At 46.6% G+C, this 22,419-nt stretch overlaps 1 protein-coding gene across 6 annotated transcripts; it reads right to left on the bottom strand.

Moving 5' to 3' along the window:
• Positions 1–829: 829 nt before the first annotated feature.
• ikbkg (inhibitor of nuclear factor kappa B kinase regulatory subunit gamma) lies at positions 830–22,335 on the bottom strand. Of its 6 annotated transcripts, XM_041798698.1 has the most exons (16): positions 21,950–22,335; positions 14,117–14,257; positions 13,590–13,861; positions 12,560–12,634; positions 12,382–12,483; positions 11,719–11,904; positions 11,351–11,409; positions 9,130–9,177; positions 7,455–7,557; positions 5,407–5,522; positions 5,172–5,324; positions 4,202–4,274; positions 3,964–4,098; positions 3,679–3,815; positions 3,371–3,447; positions 830–2,747 (listed from the first exon to the last, which is right to left on the bottom strand). In XM_041798698.1, exons 2-16 carry the CDS (start codon positions 14,253–14,255, stop codon positions 2,557–2,559), a joined length of 1,866 nt encoding a protein of 621 aa, XP_041654632.1. In that variant the 5' UTR covers positions 14,256–14,257; positions 21,950–22,335; the 3' UTR covers positions 830–2,556. The 6 variants fall into 6 exon arrangements, with proteins under 6 accessions (XP_041654632.1, XP_041654635.1, XP_041654636.1 ...); XM_041798701.1 differs by lacking the exon at positions 9,130–9,177 and having other exon boundaries at positions 21,950–22,334; XM_041798702.1 differs by lacking the exon at positions 12,382–12,483 and having other exon boundaries at positions 21,950–22,334.
• Positions 22,336–22,419: the final 84 nt, after the last annotated feature.

Below are 22,419 nucleotides of genomic sequence, written 5' to 3'. Positions count from 1 at the left end.
TAATGAACAAACATGTTCGTGTTTGGAACCACGCCTGTGTTTACTCTCAGCTGCATTTTTCTCTCATCTGTCTGATCTGATTGCTTGTTCAGACACGCTTCTCTCCGTCTGCTGCAGATCTGAACTCAAACAGTCCAGATATGAGATCAGATTATTTCAACTGTTAAATGTTTAGTTTGGTCCTCAGGAGTCTGGCTTTATCTGTTTTTTAATGAATCCTCCTGTAATAAAACCACCTCAGTCTAAGCTCAAGCCTTCCTCCATGAACAGGCGAGTATTTCAGAGAGAGTTTTGTTTCCTCAGCGCTGACACTGAACGCCCACACCACAGCAGAGGAGTTCACAGAAAACAGTTTTCTTTTGAAATGAGAAACCAAGGAACAATCTGTTTCCTCTATTTAACTTCCTGTTTTATTTTATAACCCATTTCTTTTACTTCCTGTTTTATTGTTTAACCCATTTCTTATTCCTTGTTTTCTAAAAAGAAATGAATGATTGAAAAACTGTTTTTTATCTTATTGTCTTCATGTTTGGATCAAAGGAGGACTACAGGATGGAAAACTGGAGCCATGACATTCTTTTCCCCCGGTGCAGGTCTGAAGAAAAGAATGTTATGGCCCTAGTGTTCTATTCTTTGAACTTCCTGTTTTGATGCAAACATAAAAACGATAAAATGACAGTTTTTTTATTTGATCTGTTTTTGTAAAATAAAACCTGAGAAATGGAAATCAAAGAAGAAATTTTGAAATTCTAAAGTGAAAACAAAGCGGACGAGTGACCGCAGGCTTCAAAGTCTAAAAACGCAGAGAAACAGAAGAATTACTGAATAACTGATTTATTTGGTAAAACTTTAACAGCATGAAACATTTCTTTTTTGCACCCAATGATTTTTAGACGTTCAGACATTTTTCACAGAGACCCTCCCTCTGCTCACCTGCAGACCAACATCCAGGTAGGTACAGGTACCGGGCACACAGGGGCGACGCTGCGTTCAGGGTCGGAAGCATCAGGAAAAGCAGCGGTGCATTCAAAGGTGTACACAGGCACAGAACACAGAGACTGGCTGCAAACATCCATCTCTAATACAGAATATTCTCATCATAATAATACAGAATAATAATACATGTCTGAGGTACTGCAGACAGCGACATTTAGGACCAAAACTGATTGGATATTCTAGATTATCTCATTAAAGCTCACTAGATTATTCACATTCAGGTTTCTCTACCTTCTCAACATCACGGTTTCCACCTTAGGCCCAAAGATCAACGATGGAGGAGACAGGAAGGAGACAAAGGTACGAATACTGACGGGAGAGTAGGGCTGTGTCCCAAACTGATAAAATACTCCTCCTAAATGTGACTGTGCACGGCGAGGAGCCCGCTCTGAGGTTACAGGATGTATACTCATGTTAGAGAGATCCACTGATGATCAGAGATTAAGACATGGAAGATTTAAATATGTGGGATTAGGGATGTGGGATGTAAGGTTAGAGGCAGTAGTGATAGTTTATATTACTACTACATTCCATGTAATACATACTACATCCTATATCCTACACACTATGTCCCATATCCCACATCCTATACCTACATCCCAGGATGTAGGTATAGGATGTAGGTCAGGATGTAGGATGTGGGTGTAGGATGTGGGATGTAGATGTAGGTGTAGGTCAGGATGTAGGATGTAGGGTGTAGGATGTGTGATGTAGGATGTAGGATGTAGGATGTAGGTGTAGGTCAGGATGTAGGATGTAGGGTGTAGGGTGTAGGTCAGGATGTAGGGTCTAGGGTGTAGGTCAGGATGTAGGATGTAGGATGTAGGGTCTAGGGTGTAGGTCAGGATGTAGGATGTAGGGTGTAGGATGTGTGATGTAGGATGTAGGATGTAGGTGTAGGTCAGGATGTAGGATGTAGGGTCTAGGGTGTAGGTCAGGATGTAGGATGTAGGATGTAGGGTCTAGGGTGTAGGTCAGGATGTAGGATGTAGGGTGTAGGATGTGTGATGTAGGATGTAGGATGTAGGTGTAGGTCAGGATGTAGGATGTAGGGTGTAGGGTGTAGGTCAGGATGTAGGATGTAGGATGTAGGATGTAGGGTGTAGGTCAGGATGTAGGATGTAGGATGTAGGGTGTAGGGTGTAGGTCAGGATGTAGGGTGCGGATGTAGGATGTAGGTCTAGGATGAAGTATTACAGATTCATTATGCAGTTGGGGACACAGCCAGCGTTCTGCATACATGGAGGAAATAAAAGAAGGGATGAAGGGAGAAATGTTGATATTTGGTGGATTTCAGGATGGAAAAATACAGCAGAGTTTAAATGCTTTGAGCATTCTGGAACACATCACGCTGATCATCTTTCTGGCGTCTGATTGGCTCTGGTCTACAGGTTTGAACACTCTTAGATCCACAGTGGCGTTCAGGTGAATAGTTGTAGATATTAGAATAAGGTGCAGCTATCACACATGATTCTCGGTGTGGGGGGGTGGGGGGGTGTTGAGCACACACACAGGATGAACATGTAGATAAACATGTATGTTACAGACACGTGTCACATGTTACTGTATACAGTCCATCACGTGTATCTGCAGCGTGTCCATGTCTGGAGCCTGGTACTGGCACTTTGGACAACATAAATCTGGCAGCTCCTCGGCCCCCGCCGCCCCAGGGTCACGCACGGGTAACAGACCCTGGTTACGGTACGAGGGGGCAGGGGGCACCGTGTTAAAGGCCGCACCTGGGAACACACCTGAGGAGAGAGGAGGAGGAGTTTAATCACAACCAGGACAAGTCCAGAGGTTCCCTATGTTTTTCCTTGGAGCTCCCCCTACTGGTGTCTGAAAAATGGTGAGGCCCTCCAGGACGTTAAAAACCCTGCAACGTCAAATCTTGTTTGTGTCTGAACTCTCTAGAAATGTGTGAATCTGGTTGCTGTCAGCAAACGGTCAGTTAATGCTGTTTTTTTCTTCTTTGAGGTAAATTTACTAAATCTATCAGCCACAGCGGTCTACGGATCACTGGAAGCATCAGAACAGAGATTTGAGACAGAAAACAGACTTTGTCTCCTCTCTGGACCAGAGCCAGGCAGCTGTGCTCTGATCATGAGGTCAATGTAAGGTCAGGGGGCGGGGCTAATAGCAAGAGAGCTTTTCTCCAATCAGATTGTGACATCCCACATTGGTGAGTGACTGACGTGTCTGAGTTAGTATGAAAGAGAGATGAGGATGAAGAAGAGTGAATGTCTGTTTAAAACATGTTGGTTGGATAAAATCAGATCAACAGTGCGTCCCTAATACTGTGTATTATTGTGGTGTAGTTGCTGTTGCTGTTATTGTTGCTGTTGTTGTTGTGATTGTTGTTGTAGTGTGGTACCTTGTGGAGGGGGAATGTGAGGGGCTTGTGTCGGGAAGTCTTCCAGGTGTCTCAGCTTCATTTGTTCGATTCTCGCTCTGAAAGAAAAAAAGACATTTTTATGTGAAAGCAGAAAGGAAACCTTCAGATGTTAGGGTGTCAGCATCTTCTGCTACGATCTGGAACTAAAGACGCTGTGATTGGATAACATGGAGGAGCCTCGGCACACACAGACGTTTATCAGAGATCTGAGAGTACAGCTGACTGTCAGTGGTAGATAATCAGACATCTTCAGGATGAAAGGATTATAAAAACCCACGTGTTCTTACCGTGACGTGGCCTCCTGTTTGAGCCGTTCGATCTCGGTGCGGGCCTGAGTCAGCTGTTCCTGAAGCTCCTCCTTCTTCTGGTTCAGCTTCTCTCTGGCTTCTCGCTCCGCTAAGAAGTCGGCTTTATAGATGTCAGCCTGATGAACACGGGGACAGATTTATCTGTCTACAGCACATTAACTGAAACTGTCCTTCTGTCTGTGGTTCCATCATCAGTAAAGCTCTAAAGATCGTCTCATGAGTGTGAAGACAAAATAGAAATCAAATATAAATGCTTGGCTCTACCTGTGCAGTGAGGACAGGAACCGTCTCCAGAGAACCTTTCTGCTGCTCCACCTCCTCCTTCAGTTTATCGATCAGATCCTGTTTCAGCGCCAAAGCTCGCTCCGCCTCCTCCAGACGGCTGCATAGGTCCCCGCCCTGCACGCCAAAGACACAAGAGCGATGAGTCTTTATTCACCAATAACAAGGAGGATATAAAGGACAGAATAACGAGGGTTAGAGGATGTTAAACTGAGTTCACCTCACTCTTCAGCTTAGAATCGTAGTCTCTGAAGAGACACGTGTAGGCGTGCTGCAGCTGGGTCAGTTTCTTCCTGCAGGCAGAGAACACAAACTTTAACCTGGAGATATCACCTTTTTAAAGGATGGCCTAAAAGTTTGCAAAAATGAATGCATAATGATTGTAGGGTCGAATGTATGATGTAGGGTCTTTAGGGAGTAAAATATTAAAGGTTAAATAGAAACTAAACACCCAGGAGAGTTTTTCTGCTAAGTCTGTGGTCATGGTGACCGGTGAAACCAGCTACTGAGATTAATATTTTTATTCTGCTGATCTGGAGGGAGGCAACGCATGTGCTGCTACTTTCATCGCCTAAGAGCTCAACAGTCCCCGCCCACTTTTTAGCACCACTGATTTCAGAGGAACATTTCTGATCAAATCAAATCAGCTGACACGTGAAGTCTGCAGAGATGGTAAACGTTTCCATGGTAACAGCTGATTCCACAGATGTCACTGTGACACTAGGATTATGGGTAGTGTAGTTTGTTTCCCCTAGCTCATGAATAGACCACATTTATCTTCAAACAAGGGTGAATCAAACTACCTTCAGTCGTTAACAGGAGAGGAATCATCCTATCTCGCTCAGGTCAGTCTACCCAGGATGGCTATGACATCAAGGCGAACGATCGAACCCGCCACGGAGACAATAACCAGGACTGCAACTCCTCACTGGAGCAAGAATGTCATGCTCTATAACACTTGAGTCCTCTAGGGGGCGGTGTCTACCAACCTGACTGTTTCTATCAGCTCTACCTGTGCTGCTGTCATGACTGAATAACCTGACTGTTTCTATCAGCTCTACCTGTGCTGCTGTCATGACTGAATAACCTGACTGTTTCTATCAGCTCTGTGTGATGATGGAGTCGTCATGAAGGAGTTAACTCTGACCCAAACATTCAAGTGTTTATTGAAGGTGTATGAATGAACCCACTTCTCCTCGGTGACCACGTGTCTCTCGGCCTTCAGCGCCTGCTCCAGGCTCTGCGTCTGCAGCAGCAGCTTGTCCATGGCCACCTGATGCTGCTTCCTCTGCTGCTCCTGGTCCCGCTCAGCCATCAGCAGAGCCTTCATCTTACTGCAGAGCCTGACCAGGGACAGAGGAGAAGCGTCAGACGGGCAGAGGACCCTCTACTGTACAGCTGTGCTGATGTCAGCTGATCACTCACTTCTCCTCCAACAGTTTGCGTTCGTGCTCGCTCTTGTCCAGACAGCTCTGTCTCTCATTCAGCTCTGCCAGCAGAGACGTAGCCTGGGCCTTCAGGGCCTCCAAATCCTTCGCCAGCTGGAAGACAGCAGACCAGAGCTAGAAGACCCTAGACCAGGGATAGAAGAGCTAGAAGACCCTAGACAAGAGCTAGAATACCCTAGACCAGGGATAGAAGAGCTAGAAGACCCTAGACAAGAGCTAGAAGACCCTAGACCAGGGATAGAAGAGCTAGAAGACCCTAGACAAGAGCAAGAAGACCCTAGACCAGGGATAGAAGACCCTAGACCAGAGATAGAGGACTCTAGACCAGAGATAGAAGACCCTAGACCAGAGAAAGAAGACCCTAGACCAGAGCTAGAAGACCATAGACCAGAGCTAGAAGACCCTAGACCAGAGATAGAAGACCCTAGACCAGGGATAGAAGAGCTAGAAGACCCTAGACAAGAGCTAGAATACCCTAGACCAGGGATAGAAGACCACAGACCAGGGATAGAAGACCACAGACCAGGGATAGAAGACCACAGACCAGGGATAGAAGACCACAGACCAGGGATAGAAGACCCTAGACAAGAGCTAGAATACCCTAGACCAGGGATAGAAGACCACAGACCAGGGATAGAAGACCACAGACCAGGGATAGAAGACCCTAGACCAGAGCTAGAAGACCCTAGACCAGAGCTAGAAGACCCTAGACCAGAGATAGAATACCCTAGACCAGGGATAGAAGACCCTAGACCAGAGCTAGAAGACCCTAGACCAGGGATAGAAGACCCTAGACCAGAGATAGAAGACCCTAGACCAGAGATAGAAGACCCTAGGCCAGGGATAGAAGACCCTAGACCAGAGCTAGGAGACCCTAGACCAGAGCTAGAAGACCCTAGACCAGAGATGGAAGACCCTAGACCAGAGCTAGAAGACCCTAGACCAGAGATAGAAGACCACAGACCAGGGATAGAAGACCCTAGACCAGAGATGGAAGACCCTAGACCAGAGCTAGAAGACCCTAGACCAGAGCTAGAAGACCCTAGACCAGAGCTAGAAGACCCTAGACCAGAGATAGAAGACCACAGACCAGGGATAGAAGACCCTAGACCAGGGATAGAAGACCACAGACCAGGGATAGAAGACCACAGACCAGGGATAGAAGACCACAGACCAGGGATAGAAGACCCTAGACCAGAGCTAGAAGACCCTAGACCAGAGCTAGAAGACCCTAGACCAGAGATAGAAGACCACAGACCAGGGATAGAAGACCCTAGACCAGAGATGGAAGACCCTAGACCAGAGCTAGAAGACCCTAGACCAGGGATAGAAGACCCTAGACCAGAGCTAGAAGACCCTAGACCAGAGCTAGAAGACCCTAGACCAGAGATAGAATACCCTAGACCAGGGATAGAAGACCACAGACCAGGGATAGAAGACCCTAGACCAGAGCTAGAAGACCCTAGACCAGAGCTAGGAGACCCTAGACCAGAGCTAGAAGACCCTAGACCAGAGATGGAAGACCCTAGACCAGAGCTAGAAGACCCTAGACCAGAGATAGAAGACCCTAGACCAGAGCTAGAAGACCCTAGACCAGAGCTAGAAGACCCTAGACCAGAGCTAGAAGACCCTAGACCAGAGATAGAAGACCCTAGACCAGAGATGGAAGACCCTAGACCGGAGTCCAGAGGAGTCTCGGACTGAGAGCAGAGTCTAGAGGAGTCTAGGACTGAGGGGTTCTGGTTAGACTGGATGCAAAAGGCAAGGTTGGAATGTTTTATAGACTTTAAAGGATGACATCATCAAATGTGGGGAATGCTGGTGACACTGAGGATGTTTTGGGTCTCTTTCCCTCCGTTTTTGCCAAATGGTAGTACCAGTATCATTAAATACCCAAAGTCCAGGTACCGGATCAGTATTAGAGCTTAAGGAGGTGGATCAGTCTTGGTCTAGGTCTGCCGTCATGGTCCTCCCAGCTCAGGTATCTGAAGCTAGAGTGTGAGGTGATGTTGTCATGACTCGTACCTGTGCACAGTCTTTGTCCTTCTGTTTGAGCAGAGCCTCGGTCCGGTCCCGCTGAGCAGAACTCTTCTGCAGATAGTCCAGCTTCTCCTCCAGCTCTCGATACCTAAAGGTAGGATAGACTAGTCACATGACTGTGGCAGCAGGGAGGGCATGCAGCTGCTACCCTAGCTTTACTACAGCACACCTGGATTAATGCTGACAGGTGTGTGTCAGACACACTCCTTATGTAAAGCACATATAAACATGACTGCAGCTGCTGCTAAACACCATGATGAGTGTGTAGATGCTGAAAACATCAAATAAAATAGATCAGAGTAAAGCAGCTAAAAATGAACAGAATGAAGGTTCTGAACTGAAATGTCAGCGTGAGCTTTAAAAGCAGCACAGATAAAAATGAATCAGCTGTTTTCTGAAGCTTTAGAGTCTGATTAAAGACGGAGACGGCTGATTCAGAGAGAGATGGAGGAACGAGGAGCAGGACGAGATCAGCTCAGACAGATGCTGTCTGATCCATGGGGACTTTTATGTTGTTTTTCTTTTTCTAAGAGTTTTATTTTAACCGTTCCTCATAAAAATATTACTCTAAAATCCACCATTATCAGCCATTCAGGACAAAGACGTCCGCTGAAAACATTCATTTAAAATAGTAGACCAGAACTATTACATATTTGAACATTCAGGGGATTTTAACCCTTTACATGCCAGTTTGAATAAAAGCAGTCCCTGATGTTTTCATAGGAATACACAGATGATGAGTCATTTTCTAAAAATAAATGTATTTAGTGAATATTTGGTGGTTTTGATCAGGACTGAGGTTGATTAAAAGATTTAAGCCAGAAAGTGTAAAACATGAATGTGCAGTATTTTACAGCAGTTTCTGAGTGGACTGTTGTTCAGGACGGTTTAATGTTGAATCTGACACTACACTAAAAACAGCAGTTCATCAAAATCAGTTTAGTTGGTCTTTGTTGATCCAGGACTGAGCTTGAGGAAAAATACCTGACATTTATAGAAACAAAACCTCCTTTTCTGTGGCTTTAACATTAAAAACATCAGAGACTTCATGCAGATAAAACAGGATTTAAAGGGTTAAAATGTTTAAATATCCAACAGTTTTGTCAGGAGTGGAGTCGAAAAGAATCAGTGAAAAAATATTTTATCTACTTTTTCAAATTCATATTTTTCACAGTGGACGTTTTTGTCCTGAGTGGTTTATTAAAGCAGTAAATGTATACAGAGTAAAGGCCTTTAAAAACACTGAAATGTTAAATTTCAGAGTCTATCAGAAGAACAACCTTCCTATCAATAACCGTACCAGACAGAGAGATCTCAGAAAAACAGTGAAAACTATGGACATGAGTGATCCTGGAGGGGTTAATAAAGGAAAAACATTTCAGCTCCACTGTATGATTCTGATGATTCTATAATACATCAGTGTTCAAGAGTTAAATCACACAATAAATACACGTTTTCCTCTATATTCTAGTTTCTGAGTCTGTATTCCTCCTCCTCACAGCAGAGATCCTCTAAAAGAACCTGAATGTGATGACAGACTGATGAAATAAACACACAGATGCATTACTAACAGTAAAAACAAACAGCAGCCTAAAGCACACAGAGATGAGACAGCACCAGAACTAACATGCAGAGAGACGCCACACAGGTGTGGGCTCACCTGCCCTGTGTGGCCTGCAGCTGCTCGGTGAGTTTAGCCAGGCTAGAGCTGAGAGAGGAGGAGAGGAGGGGAGAGGAGAGGAGGAGGAGCGCAGGAGAGGAAATAAAGGAGAGGAGAGGAGAGGAGGGGAGGGAATAAAGGAGAACAGAGGAGAGGAGAGGAGAGGAGAGGAGAGGAGAGGAGAGGAGAGGAGAGGAGAGGAGAGGAGGAGAGGAGAGCAGAAGAGGAAATAAAGGAGAGGAGAGGAGAGGAGAGGAGAGGAGGGGAGGGAATAAAGGAGAGGAGAGGAGAGGAGAGGAGGGAGGGAATAAAGGAGAACAGTGGAGAGGAGAGGAGAGGAGAGGAGAGGAGAGGAGAGGAGAGGAGGAGGAGAGAAGAGGAGAGGAGAGGAGAGGAGGAAATAAAGGAGAGGAGAGGAGAGGAGAGGAGAGGAGGAGGGTGGAGCAGGAGAGGAGAGAAGAGGAGAGGAGAGAGGAGGGAATAAAGGAGAACAGAGGAGAAGAGAGGAAAGGAAAGGACAGGAGTGGAGAGGAGAGGAGAGGAGAGGAGAGGAGAGGAGACGAGGAGAGGAGAGCAGGAGAGGAGGAGGAGGAGGAGAGAGAGGAGAGGAGAGGAGAGGAGAGGAGAGGAGAGGAGGAGGAGAGAAGAGGAGAGGAGAGGAGAGGAGAGGAGAGGAGAGGAGGGGAGGAGGAGAGGAGAGGAGAGGAGAGGAGGAGGAGAGGAGAGGAGGAGGAGCGAGGAGAGGAAATAAAGGAGAGGAGAGAGAGGAGGAGGGAATAAAGGAGAACAGAGGAGAGGAGAGGAGAGGAGAGGAGAGGAGAGGAGAGGAGAGGAGAGGAGAGGAGAGAGAGGAGAGGAGAGGAGGAGAGGAGAGAGAGCAGAAGAGGAAATAAAGGAGAGGAGAGGAGAGGAGAGGAGAGGAGAGGAGAGGAGAGGAGAGGAGAGGAGGGGAGGGAATAAAGGAGAACAGAGGAGAGGAGAGGAGAGGAGAGGAGAGGAGGAGAGGAGGAGGAGAGAAGAGGAGAGGAGAGGAGAGGAGGAAATAAAGGAGTGGAGAGGAGAGGAGAGGAGAGGAGGAGGGGTGGAGCAGGAGAGGAGAGAAGAGGAGAGGAGAGGAGGGAATAAAGGAGAACAGAGGAGAGGAGAGGAGAGGAGGGGAGAGGAGAGGAGAGGAGAGGAGAGGAGGAGAGGAGAGCAGGAGAGGAGAGGAGGGGAGGAGGAGAGGAGAGGAGAGGAGAGGAGAGGAGAGGAGAGGAGGAGGAGAGAAGAGGAGAGGAGAGGAGAGGAGATAGGAGGAGAGGAGAGGAGAGGAGAGGAGGGGAGGAGGAGAGGAGAGGAGGAGGAGCGCAGGAGAGGAAATAAAGGAGAGGAGAGGAGAGGAGAGGAGAGGAGGGGAGGGAATAAAGGAGAACAGAGGAGAGGAGAGGAGAGGAGGGGAGAGGAGAGGAGGAGAGCAGGAGAGGAGAGGAGAGGAGAGGAGAGGAGAGGAGAGGAGAGGAGGAGAGGAGAGCAGAAGAGGAAATAAAGGAGAGGAGAGGAGAGGAGAGGAGAGGAGGTGAGGGAATAGAGGAGAGGAGAGGAGAGGAGGGGAGGGAATAAAGGAGAACAGAGGAGAGGAGAGGAGAGGAGGGGAGAGGAGAGGAGAGGAGAGGAGCGGAGAGGAGAGGAGGAGAGGAGAGAAGAGGAGAGGAGAGGAGATGTGAGGAGAGGAGAGGAGAGGAGTGGAGGAGGGGAGGAGGAGAGGAGAGGAGGGAATAAAGGAGAACAGAGGAGAGGAGAGGAGAGGAGAGGAGAGGAGAGGAGAGGAGAGGAGAGGAGAGGAGGAGAGCAGGAGAGGAGAGGAGTGGAGGAGGAGAGGAGAGGAGAGGAGAGGAGAGGAGAGGAGAGGAGGAGGAGAGAAGAGGAGAGGAGAGGAGAGGAGAGGAGAGGACAGGAGGGGAGGAGGAGAGGAGAGGAGAGGACAGGAGGGGAGGAGGAGAGGAGAGGAGAGGAGAGGAGGGGAGGAGGAGAGGAGAGGAGAGGAGAGGAGAGGAGAGGAGAGGAGAGGAGGGGAGGAGGAGAGGAGAGGAGAGGAGAGGAGAGGAGAAATCCCAGGCTTTTATTCAGTGAGGATTAGAGAGCATGCTGACATCCTGAGGTAAAGAGGAAACTAGTTCAGTAAAGATCAAACAGACTCTGAAGTTAGTAAAATCTCTGAGTTTCAGAGAACAATGGTTCTTACCAGTCTGAGGAGTGCTGAGCCTCAGAGCGATACGGAGGAACCTCCTCTGTGTTACTGGCCTGGAATAAAACAGAACCACATTCAGACTAGAGCACACGATCACAGAGAGGATAGCAGAGTCTGTTCCTGTCCAGACTCAAACATCTCCATGAGACAGAGGATGCCTTTACTGTTACCATAGAAATGGGCAGCTTCAACAACCAGGGGTCTCACTGTTGGTTGATGCTAGGGTCTGATGATTTATCAGACCCTAGCATCCCTGGCCCGGCCTGGTTCTCACCTGAGCCCGGCCTGGTTCTCACCTGAGCCCGGCCTGGTTCTCACCTGAGCCCGGCCTGGTTCTCACCTGAGCCCAGCCTGGTTCTCACCTGAACCTGAGCCAGTTTGGCCCTGAGCTGGTCCATGCAGCGCCTCATTCGCTCCCTCTCTTTCTCGCCCTCCTCCCTCTCTCTCTCCAGCTCGTCGTTCCTCTTCCTCAGCTCCCTCATCCCTTCCTCCAGCTTTTCTTTGTGGCTCTTCAGCAGCTGGAGGAAGTCGTTGGAACCTTCGACCGGCTGCAGCGGGACAGAGAGATGAAGAGTAAACAGACGGAGCGAGGACAGGAGGGCAGAGGACAGAGACAGGCCACGCCCACCGTTATCGAGAGCTCAGACAGAAGCCAAAATTAAAGGAAGAAACGGACGGAGAGGGATTACAAACATGAGGAGGAAGAGGTGGATTAGAGGCTGTGCTCCAGTCAAAGCAACACAGAGGGAAACCTGTGGCATCCAGCTACCAATAAATCCAGTTTTCCTGCTCGGAAGTGTGAGAGCCCTCTCTAAATTTACTGTCCTGATAGAAAAGTCTCCAATGATGAGATCAGACCCTTTCTATATTTTCAGACCTCACTGAATCGTTTCATTCCGAGTAGAAAGTCAGGATTTCAACCCTCTCTCTGGATCCAGGTAAAGGTAAGCCGGGGTGAAGCGCTAAACTAGACACGCCCACAGATTTAGTGCCAGGGATCTGATTGGTGGAGGGAGCGGGCTCACCTGGCCGTTCTCCCTGCCCATTATCTCCCCCCACGCCTCCGACAGAGAGGAGGGGGGAGAGGGGAGGGCGCTACTCAGCGAGCTATGCACACTGGCATCGCCCTAAACACACGGACACACAGGTTAGACGGCAGAATGAGCAAAAACGTCAGAAATAAACAACACGGGTTCATCGTACCAGGCTGCGAGGGGGCGTGGTCTGTGTTTGCCGGTCTGCCTCTTCAACCCTCTTCTTTTCCCGCTGATCCAGTGTCTGAAACACCACAGAAATATAAGAATGAACACATCAGATACAGACGCTATTGGACGAAGAACGAGGGTCTCAGCATCCTTCAGAACACAGCGAGACCAACAACCTCTCCTCTGGTTGGCTGGACTTTAGGGGGCGGAGCTATCGAGGAACAGGATTTTCCTTTATCTATGGTCTACTATTCAGAAGAATGAAGCCACCAACATATCCAGCTTCATGAACATTCCATCCTCTGCTTTTAATGATGTCACCCTTTAACGGCCATAAAACATTCATTCCTTGCCTTTAAAATAAAATGCCATTCTTCAAAGTCTACAAAACATTCCATCCTTGCCTTTAAGATATAATAAAATGCCATTCTTCAAAGTCTACAAAACATCCCATCCTTGCCTTTAAGATATAATGCCATTCTTCAAAGTCTACAAAACATTCCATCCTTGCCTTTAAGATATAATGCCATTCTTTAAAGTCTACAAAACATTCATTCCTTGCCTTTAAGATATAATGCCATCTTTCAAAGTCAACAAAACATTCCATCCTTGCCTTTTTAATATAATACCATGTTAACTGTCCATAAAACATTCCAGCCTTTCCTTTAAATGCTATCTTCAAAACCTATAAGTCATTCCATCCTTGCCTTTAAAATATATCATCCTTTTATATCCATGAAGCATTCTATCCTTTGCGTGTGATGGTGTGATCCTTGAATGTCTGTAAAACATTCCAGCCTTGTCTTTATAAAATGGTGCCATCCTTCAAAGCCTAGACACTATTCCTAGACTATGGATAAGATTTCAGCTTCAGTGTTTTAAAACTATAAATATCAAAGCATGAACAGGATTTAGCAGGATAGTAAAAGTGAGCAGCACCCAGCCTGATCTGCTAAAGGACCAGTTCACTGGATTAAAACATCTAAAGCTGGAGGCTGAAGCGTTCAGGCGTGGCTGAAGCGTCTGACCTGCGGTCCGTCCAGCGGTCCGTTCCTGGCCGGGCGTCCCTGCAGCTCTTCGGTCTGACTGGAGCTGCAGCAGTTGTTGGAGGAGGATGAGGAGGCCGGTCCGTTCACTAAGCCCTGTAAGGAGTGGTTCTCCTGGGCCAGCCTTTCCACCAGCGCCCGGGCCTCCTGGAAACGACAGCTGAGGAACTCTCGCTCCTCTCTGGTGCGGCGTTGCCATCCCTCCATCTCCTCGCAGCGCTGACGCAGGGCCAAGTTACTCCGCCTCAACGCCTCTGGAGGAGACGAGGACGGAGAGAAATAGAGACGCGGGCACGGTTATGTTTGCTGGAGCCGCCAGTATCAGGTAGAAAACTAAAGCTGATGTAAGACTGGGAGAAAAACAGACGTAAAGATTCATGCTGACACTTTGATTACAGCGGCAGGATGAAATCCTCGGTTCAGGAGGCGTCTCTCTCCTCCAGTACTAACAGAAGAGTGTGACAGCAGCTCACTGTTCACTGTCGTTGGTGTTTTATCATTGACCATACCTCTGAGCTGCTGGTTGTCTCCCAGTAACCTGGTCACCACTTCATTGGCAGCCAGCTCCGGCGGGACCCTGAGGGCCCCTCCACTGTCCTCTCCAGACATCTCCCACTGCATGGGGCCGTCCGGCTGCGGCTGCACCATCCCTGCACGACCAAAAGCACCGACTTTAAACCGTTCACTAATATCAGGGATCTGCTAATGACCACTGAGCTGGCAGGAGTTATGAAACCTGTCCTGGACCTCTTCAGGATCAATATCAGAGCCGTTTATATGCTGATATTTAATTTAAGGAACATCACTAAAGATTACGTCTGATACCACTAGTATTTAGGATGTACAATATAATGACATCAGCATCAAAATAAATTAAAAACTGACTTTACAAAACAAACGGACTACAGCTGTGTCACCTGCTTTAAAAACCAATGAAATCAAATAAAATTAGAGACTAAAAGTCCTTCGTTTTAGTCTTTGACAGCAGAACAACCAAACCTAGGGGTGTAAAACTGTCTGATCTGACTGAAGAAGACTTTGTGAATAAAATGAGGAGTAGCCTATCTGAAGGTATTTTTCAAAATAAAAGCCAAACTAAACTAACAGACCAGCAGGGAAAGGGTTAAAACCTAGAGTGAAACTGAAAATAAAAATGAAATAAAAAAAGGAAAGTAATCAAAAATCTAAAACTGTTCTAAGCTTGGTGGACAGACAGACTCACCCTATTCAGGTTAATCTATGCACCTGAACACCCGTTCTTCTTCTGTGGTACCTGCCGTCCCACTTCCTCTCAGGTCTATTTTTAAAGAAGCTCCAGATTTAGACCAGAGCTAAAATCCTCTCTGTGATGAACTCTGAAACAATCACATCTTTGCATCTCTGACCGAGTCAGACCAGAACTGGTGACGCAGATTAATACGGAAACCAACCCAGCCATTACACCGCCTCGCCTCCTGAAGTGGAACAAGGCGGAGGGACGACGGCGGCGCCCTCTCAAACATTTACCATCATTTCACAGCCAATCAGAGGGAGGGGGAGGTTTCCACATCAGCGGGCTCAGGGTTGGGCAAGACTTTCAGTTTTTAGGGTCTATTTTTAAAACTCAGCTTTATCTTCTACATCCGTAGAGTTTATGTTGATATTCATTCAAACAGAGAGGCCTGATGAACGTTTACAGTAATAACTGTCAGGATAACCGAGTTCAAATGTTTGCTCTGATGGATTTATTTTAGTAAGGATTATTTATATCATTTGTCCAATCTAATGACTCTGACCTCACACTGCTACGGTAGTTTCTAAAGTCTCTTCATCTCTTTTTCCTGTTGAATCAGGATCTGACTGAAGATAACGATGCTTTTATTTTCTAACACCACTGATCAGCTACTTAAAGGAGATCTGAAACACATGCTATTAAAGAAAAGAGTTAAATAAAGATTATTTCATCTCTAAATAATCCATTAGAATCTAAAATGATTGTTACATTTTTATCCATCAGAAAAAAGAACGTAAGTTCACGAACGTCTCTAGATTCAGACTGAATGAATGATAAAAGTCTACTGGAATAAACTGTTGACCTTAAAACACAGTTAAACTGTCCATGATAACATTTATCCTAGAACATTAATTCAAGGTTTACAAGGACGTTTGGACAATATCTGAGGACTTTATGAAAAATGATGATTTAGGAGAGAGACTGAGGATAATATTTAAAGAAACAAACCCAGAAAAGACAGAGCCAGGGTTTTAATCTTTACGTTTTTCTCTTTACATGACATAAATGTTCATGCTCACGTGTGTGCTGTATTTTTTAAATAATATTTATATAATTATCACATTAGTATTTACAGACAGTAGAGGGGGAGATGAATGTAGTCTTTAGTTTTTGTTTGTTAATGTAAAAAAACTACAACATACCGTCTGTAAATGTGTTAATCTGCTATAAAACCACAAAAACATGAAGAACAGAGGACAGAGCGCATTAAAGAACATGAATATAAAAGAATATAAAGTTAACTAGAGTGACCATTAACATCCAGAAAACAGAACAACAGTAACAAATGACATTTAAAGGATCATTCCCTTCTTTACAGCCATTCACACCAAACTTAGACTGAGAGCGGAGTCCTGGATCAGGGATTTTCAATCATTCAGACCTACTAGAATAGTGGTTCTCACCTTTTACCCTTTAGGGCCTCCTCTACTCACACCTGAGACCACCTGAGCCCCCCAGAGCCCCCCCCACCCCCCAGATTCATCTTTAGTTCAGACTTCTGTTGTTCTGACAGCTCTACAGACCTGAGGAGTTCTGGTTCTGATCTACCAGGTGTGCCCAGGTGTCTGTTACCTTCTTTACAGCGTGACATAAAGTCATTATAACATAAACACCTTTGGTTTATCACCTGAGAATGATTGACAGCTGGTCCAGCCCGCCTCCTCCTGTCAGCTTCCTTTCATTTTCAATTCTGTTTTTATAAAAACCAGGATCCATCTTGCTGATCCGGACTCACGTTACTGATCCGGACTCACGTTACTGATCCGGACTCCATCTTACTGATCCAGCCTCCACCTTACTGATCCGGACTCATCTTACTGATCCAGACTCACGTTACTGATCTAGACTCCACCTTACTGATCCGGACTCACTGATCCAGACTCATGTTACTGATCCAGACTCACCTTACTGATCCGGACTCACGTTACTGATCCGGACTCATGTTACTGATCTGGACTTACGTTACTGGTCCAGACTCATGTTACTGATCCGGACTCACGTTACTGATCCGGACTCACGTTACTGATCTAGACTCCACCATACTGATCCGGACTCACATTACTGATCTGGACTCACGTTACTGATCTAGACTCACGTTACTGATCTAGACTCACGTTACTGATCTAGACTCATGTTACTGATCTAGACTCACCTTACTGATCCGGACTCACGTTACTGATCCGGACTCACGTTACTGATCCGGACTTACGTTACTGGTCTGGACTTACGTTACTGGTCCAGACTCATGTTACTGATCCGGACTCACGTTACTGATCCGGACTCACGTTACTGATCTAGACTCCACCATACTGATCCGGACTCACATTACTGATCCAGACTCACGTTACTGCTCTAGACTCACGTTACTGATCTAGACTCAGGTTACTGATCCAGACTCAGGTTACTGATCCAGACTCAGGTTACTGATCCAGACTCAGGTTACTGATCCAGACTCAGGTTACTGATCCAGACTCACCTTACTGATCCAGACTCAGGTTACTGATCCAGACTCAGGTTACTGATCCAGACTCAGGTTACTGATCCAGACTCAGGTTACTGATCTAGACTCACGTTACTGATCCAGACTCACCTTACTGATCCAGACTCAGGTTACTGATCCAGACTCAGGTTACTGATCCAGACTCAGGTTACTGATCCAGACTCAGGTTACTGATCCAGACTCACCTTACTGATCCAGACTCAGGTTACTGATCTAGACTCACGTTACTGATCCAGACTCACCTTACTGATCCAGACTCACCTTACTGATCCAGACTCACCTTACTGATCCAGACTCAGGTTACTGATCCAGACTCACCTTACTGATCCAGACTCAGGTTACTGATCCAGACTCAGGTTACTGATCCAGACTCAGGTTACTGATCCAGACTCACCTTACTGATCTAGACTCACGTTACTGATCCAGACTCAGGTTACTGATCCAGACTCAGGTTACTGATCTAGACTCACGTTACTGATCCAGACTCAGGTTACTGATCCAGACTCAGGTTACTGATCCAGACTCAGGTTACTGATCTAGACTCACGTTACTGATCCAGACTCAGGTTACTGATCCAGACTCAGGTTACTGATCCAGACTCAGGTTACTGATCCAGACTCAGGTTACTGATCTAGACTCACGTTACTGATCCAGACTCAGGTTACTGATCCAGACTCAGGTTACTGATCCAGACTCACGTTACTGATCCAGACTCAGGTTACTGATCCAGACTCAGGTTACTGATCCAGACTCAGGTTACTGATCCAGACTCACGTTACTGATCTAGACTCACGTTACTGATCCAGACTCACCTTACTGAACTAGACTCAGGTTACTGATCTAGATTCAGGTTACTGATCTAGACTCAGGTTACTGATCCAGACTCAGGTTACTGATCCAGACTCAGGTTACTGATCCAGACTCAGGTTACTGATCCAGACTCAGGTTACTGATCCAGACTCACGTTACTGATCTAGACTCAGGTTACTGATCCAGACTCAAGTTACTGATTCAGACTCAGGTTACTGATCCAGACTCAGGTTACTGATCCAGACTCAGGTTACTGATCCAGACTCACCTTACTGATCCAGACTCAGGTTACTGATCCAGACTCACGTTACTGATCCAGACTCAGGTTACTGATCTAGACTCAGGTTACTGATCCAGACTCAGGTTACTGATCCAGACTCAGGTTACTGATCCAGACTCAGGTTACTGATCCAGACTCACCTTACTGATCCAGACTCAGGTTACTGATCCAGACTCACGTTACTGATCCAGACTCAGGTTACTGATCCAGACTCAGGTTACTGATCCAGACTCACGTTACTGATCTAGACTCACGTTACTGATCTAGACTCAGGTTACTGATCCAGACTCACCTTACTGATCTAGACTCAGGTTACTGATCTAGACTCACGTTACTGATCTAGACTCAGGTTACTGATCCAGACTCACCTTACTGATCTAGACTCAGGTTACTGATCCAGACTCACGTTACTGATCCAGACTCAGGTTACTGATCCAGACTCAGGTTACTGATCCAGACTCACCTTACTGATCCAGACTCACCTTACTGATCCAGACTCAGGTTACTGATCCAGACTCAGGTTACTGATCCAGACTCACCTTACTGATCCAGACTCACGTTACTGATCCAGACTCACGTTACTGATCCAGACTCACGTTACTGATCCAGACTCAGGTTACTGATCTAGACTCACGTTACTGATCCAGACTCAGGTTACTGATCTAGACTCCACCATACTGATCCGGACTCACATTACTGATCTGGACTCACGTTACTGATCCGGACTCACGTTACTGATCTAGACTCCACCATACTGATCCGGACTCACATTACTGATCTGGACTCACGTTACTGATCTAGACTCACGTTACTGATCTAGACTCACGTTACTGATCTAGACTCACGTTACTGATCTAGACTCACCTTACTGATCCGGACTCACGTTACTGATCCGGACTCACGTTACTGATCCGGACTTACGTTACTGGTCTGGACTTACGTTACTGGTCCAGACTCATGTTACTGATCCGGACTCACGTTACTGATCCGGACTCACGTTACTGATCTAGACTCCACCATACTGATCCGGACTCACATTACTGATCCAGACTCACGTTACTGCTCTAGACTCACGTTACTGATCTAGACTCAGGTTACTGATCCAGACTCATGTTACTGATCCAGACTCAGGTTACTGATCCAGACTCAGGTTACTGATCCAGACTCAGGTTACTGATCCAGACTCAGGTTACTGATCCAGACTCACCTTACTGATCCAGACTCAGGTTACTGATCCAGACTCAGGTTACTGATCCAGACTCAGGTTACTGATCCAGACTCAGGTTACTGATCTAGACTCACGTTACTGATCCAGACTCACCTTACTGATCCAGACTCAGGTTACTGATCCAGACTCAGGTTACTGATCCAGACTCAGGTTACTGGTCCAGACTCAGGTTACTGATCCAGACTCACCTTACTGATCCAGACTCAGGTTACTGATCTAGACTCACGTTACTGATCCAGACTCACCTTACTGATCCAGACTCACCTTACTGATCCAGACTCACCTTACTGATCCAGACTCAGGTTACTGATCCAGACTCACCTTACTGATCCAGACTCAGGTTACTGATCCAGACTCAGGTTACTGATCCAGACTCAGGTTACTGATCCAGACTCACCTTACTGATCTAGACTCACGTTACTGATCCAGACTCAGGTTACTGATCCAGACTCAGGTTACTGATCTAGACTCACGTTACTGATCCAGACTCAGGTTACTGATCCAGACTCAGGTTACTGATCCAGACTCAGGTTACTGATCTAGACTCACGTTACTGATCCAGACTCAGGTTACTGATCCAGACTCAGGTTACTGATCCAGACTCAGGTTACTGATCTAGACTCACGTTACTGATCCAGACTCAGGTTACTGATCCAGACTCAGGTTACTGATCCAGACTCACGTTACTGATCCAGACTCAGGTTACTGATCCAGACTCAGGTTACTGATCCAGACTCAGGTTACTGATCCAGACTCACGTTACTGATCTAGACTCACGTTACTGATCCAGACTCACCTTACTGAACTAGACTCAGGTTACTGATCTAGATTCAGGTTACTGATCTAGACTCAGGTTACTGATCCAGACTCAGGTTACTGATCCAGACTCAGGTTACTGATCCAGACTCAGGTTACTGATCCAGACTCAGGTTACTGATCCAGACTCACGTTACTGATCTAGACTCAGGTTACTGATCCAGACTCAAGTTACTGATTCAGACTCAGGTTACTGATCCAGACTCAGGTTACTGATCCAGACTCAGGTTACTGATCCAGACTCACCTTACTGATCCAGACTCAGGTTACTGATCCAGACTCACGTTACTGATCCAGACTCAGGTTACTGATCTAGACTCAGGTTACTGATCCAGACTCAGGTTACTGATCCAGACTCAGGTTACTGATCCAGACTCAGGTTACTGATCCAGACTCACCTTACTGATCCAGACTCAGGTTACTGATCCAGACTCACGTTACTGATCCAGACTCAGGTTACTGATCCAGACTCAGGTTACTGATCCAGACTCACGTTACTGATCTAGACTCACGTTACTGATCTAGACTCAGGTTACTGATCCAGACTCACCTTACTGATCTAGACTCAGGTTACTGATCTAGACTCACGTTACTGATCTAGACTCAGGTTACTGATCCAGACTCAGGTTACTGATCCAGACTCACCTTACTGATCTAGACTCAGGTTACTGATCCAGACTCACGTTACTGATCCAGACTCAGGTTACTGATCCAGACTCAGGTTACTGATCCAGACTCACCTTACTGATCCAGACTCACCTTACTGATCCAGACTCAGGTTACTGATCCAGACTCACCTTACTGATCTAGACTCAGGTTACTGATCCAGACTCACGTTACTGATCCAGACTCAGGTTACTGATCCAGACTCAGGTTACTGATCCAGACTCACCTTACTGATCCAGACTCACCTTACTGATCCAGACTCAGGTTACTGATCCAGACTCAGGTTACTGATCCAGACTCACCTTACTGATCCAGACTCACGTTACTGATCCAGACTCACGTTACTGATCCAGACTCAGGTTACTGATCTAGACTCACGTTACTGATCTAGACTCAGGTTACTGATCCAGACTCAGGTTACTGATCCAGACTCAGGTTACTGATCTAGACTCACCTTACTGATCCGGACTCCGCGTTGGCCCCCTAATATGTTTTACTGCGATGACGTCATACCGCTCTGTCTGCTGTTTAACCCAAACACCTGGGTACAGGTGGAGGAAAACATGACGTCATCGGGGTACCATGAGGCTCAAAGCTCGAGACGTTCCTGAAGATGCGTTAACGCGTTAATTTAGAACTCGAAGCTTCCAGAACCATCAGATCTAAAGAGCCGAGTTTTACCTGAATGACGTGTTTGATAACGGCTAACATTATTAACTCCATGATAGCTCAATGCTAACCTTTAACACCAGAATAAACCTGATCTTACCTCTCACCCGCCTCCTCCTCCTGGTTAGTTACTGTCCGTGAAGTCCGTTACCGGTGCTGTCTGCCTCCTAAACTCCGGTAAAACCCGTTTCAGCCGTTTTTTTCCGCCGTTAGTAAACTAGCTAGTCTGTAAAGCTAGCGGTTTAGCCTCAGAGCTAGCTGTGCCTGTAGCTAACGGCTGGTTGGACCGGGGCCTGTGTTCACTAACAGGAATAAAACCTTCATCAACGAGCTGAGAAGCTTCTAGAAGACATTTTCCCTCCTTTTCTGTCCTGTTTGCCTCTCAGTTTCTGTTCAGGATGGTCAGAGCTTCTCTGTCACAGACAGCAGACTGTTGTTAGCCCAGGAAATCCGCTGGGTTACTCTGCCCTCAGCTCAGGCTGACAGGCAGCGGTTTATCTACAGGCAGGAAGCGGAGTCCACGACAGGAGGCGGATCAGTAGCTGGCCCTGTAAACGGTTTAACCACCAG

The sequence above is a fragment of the Cheilinus undulatus genome, linkage group 11 (assembly GCF_018320785.1).
Source record: "Cheilinus undulatus linkage group 11, ASM1832078v1, whole genome shotgun sequence".
Classification (NCBI taxonomy): domain Eukaryota; kingdom Metazoa; phylum Chordata; class Actinopteri; order Labriformes; family Labridae; genus Cheilinus; species Cheilinus undulatus.
This window is presented reverse-complemented; position numbering and strand designations above follow the sequence as displayed.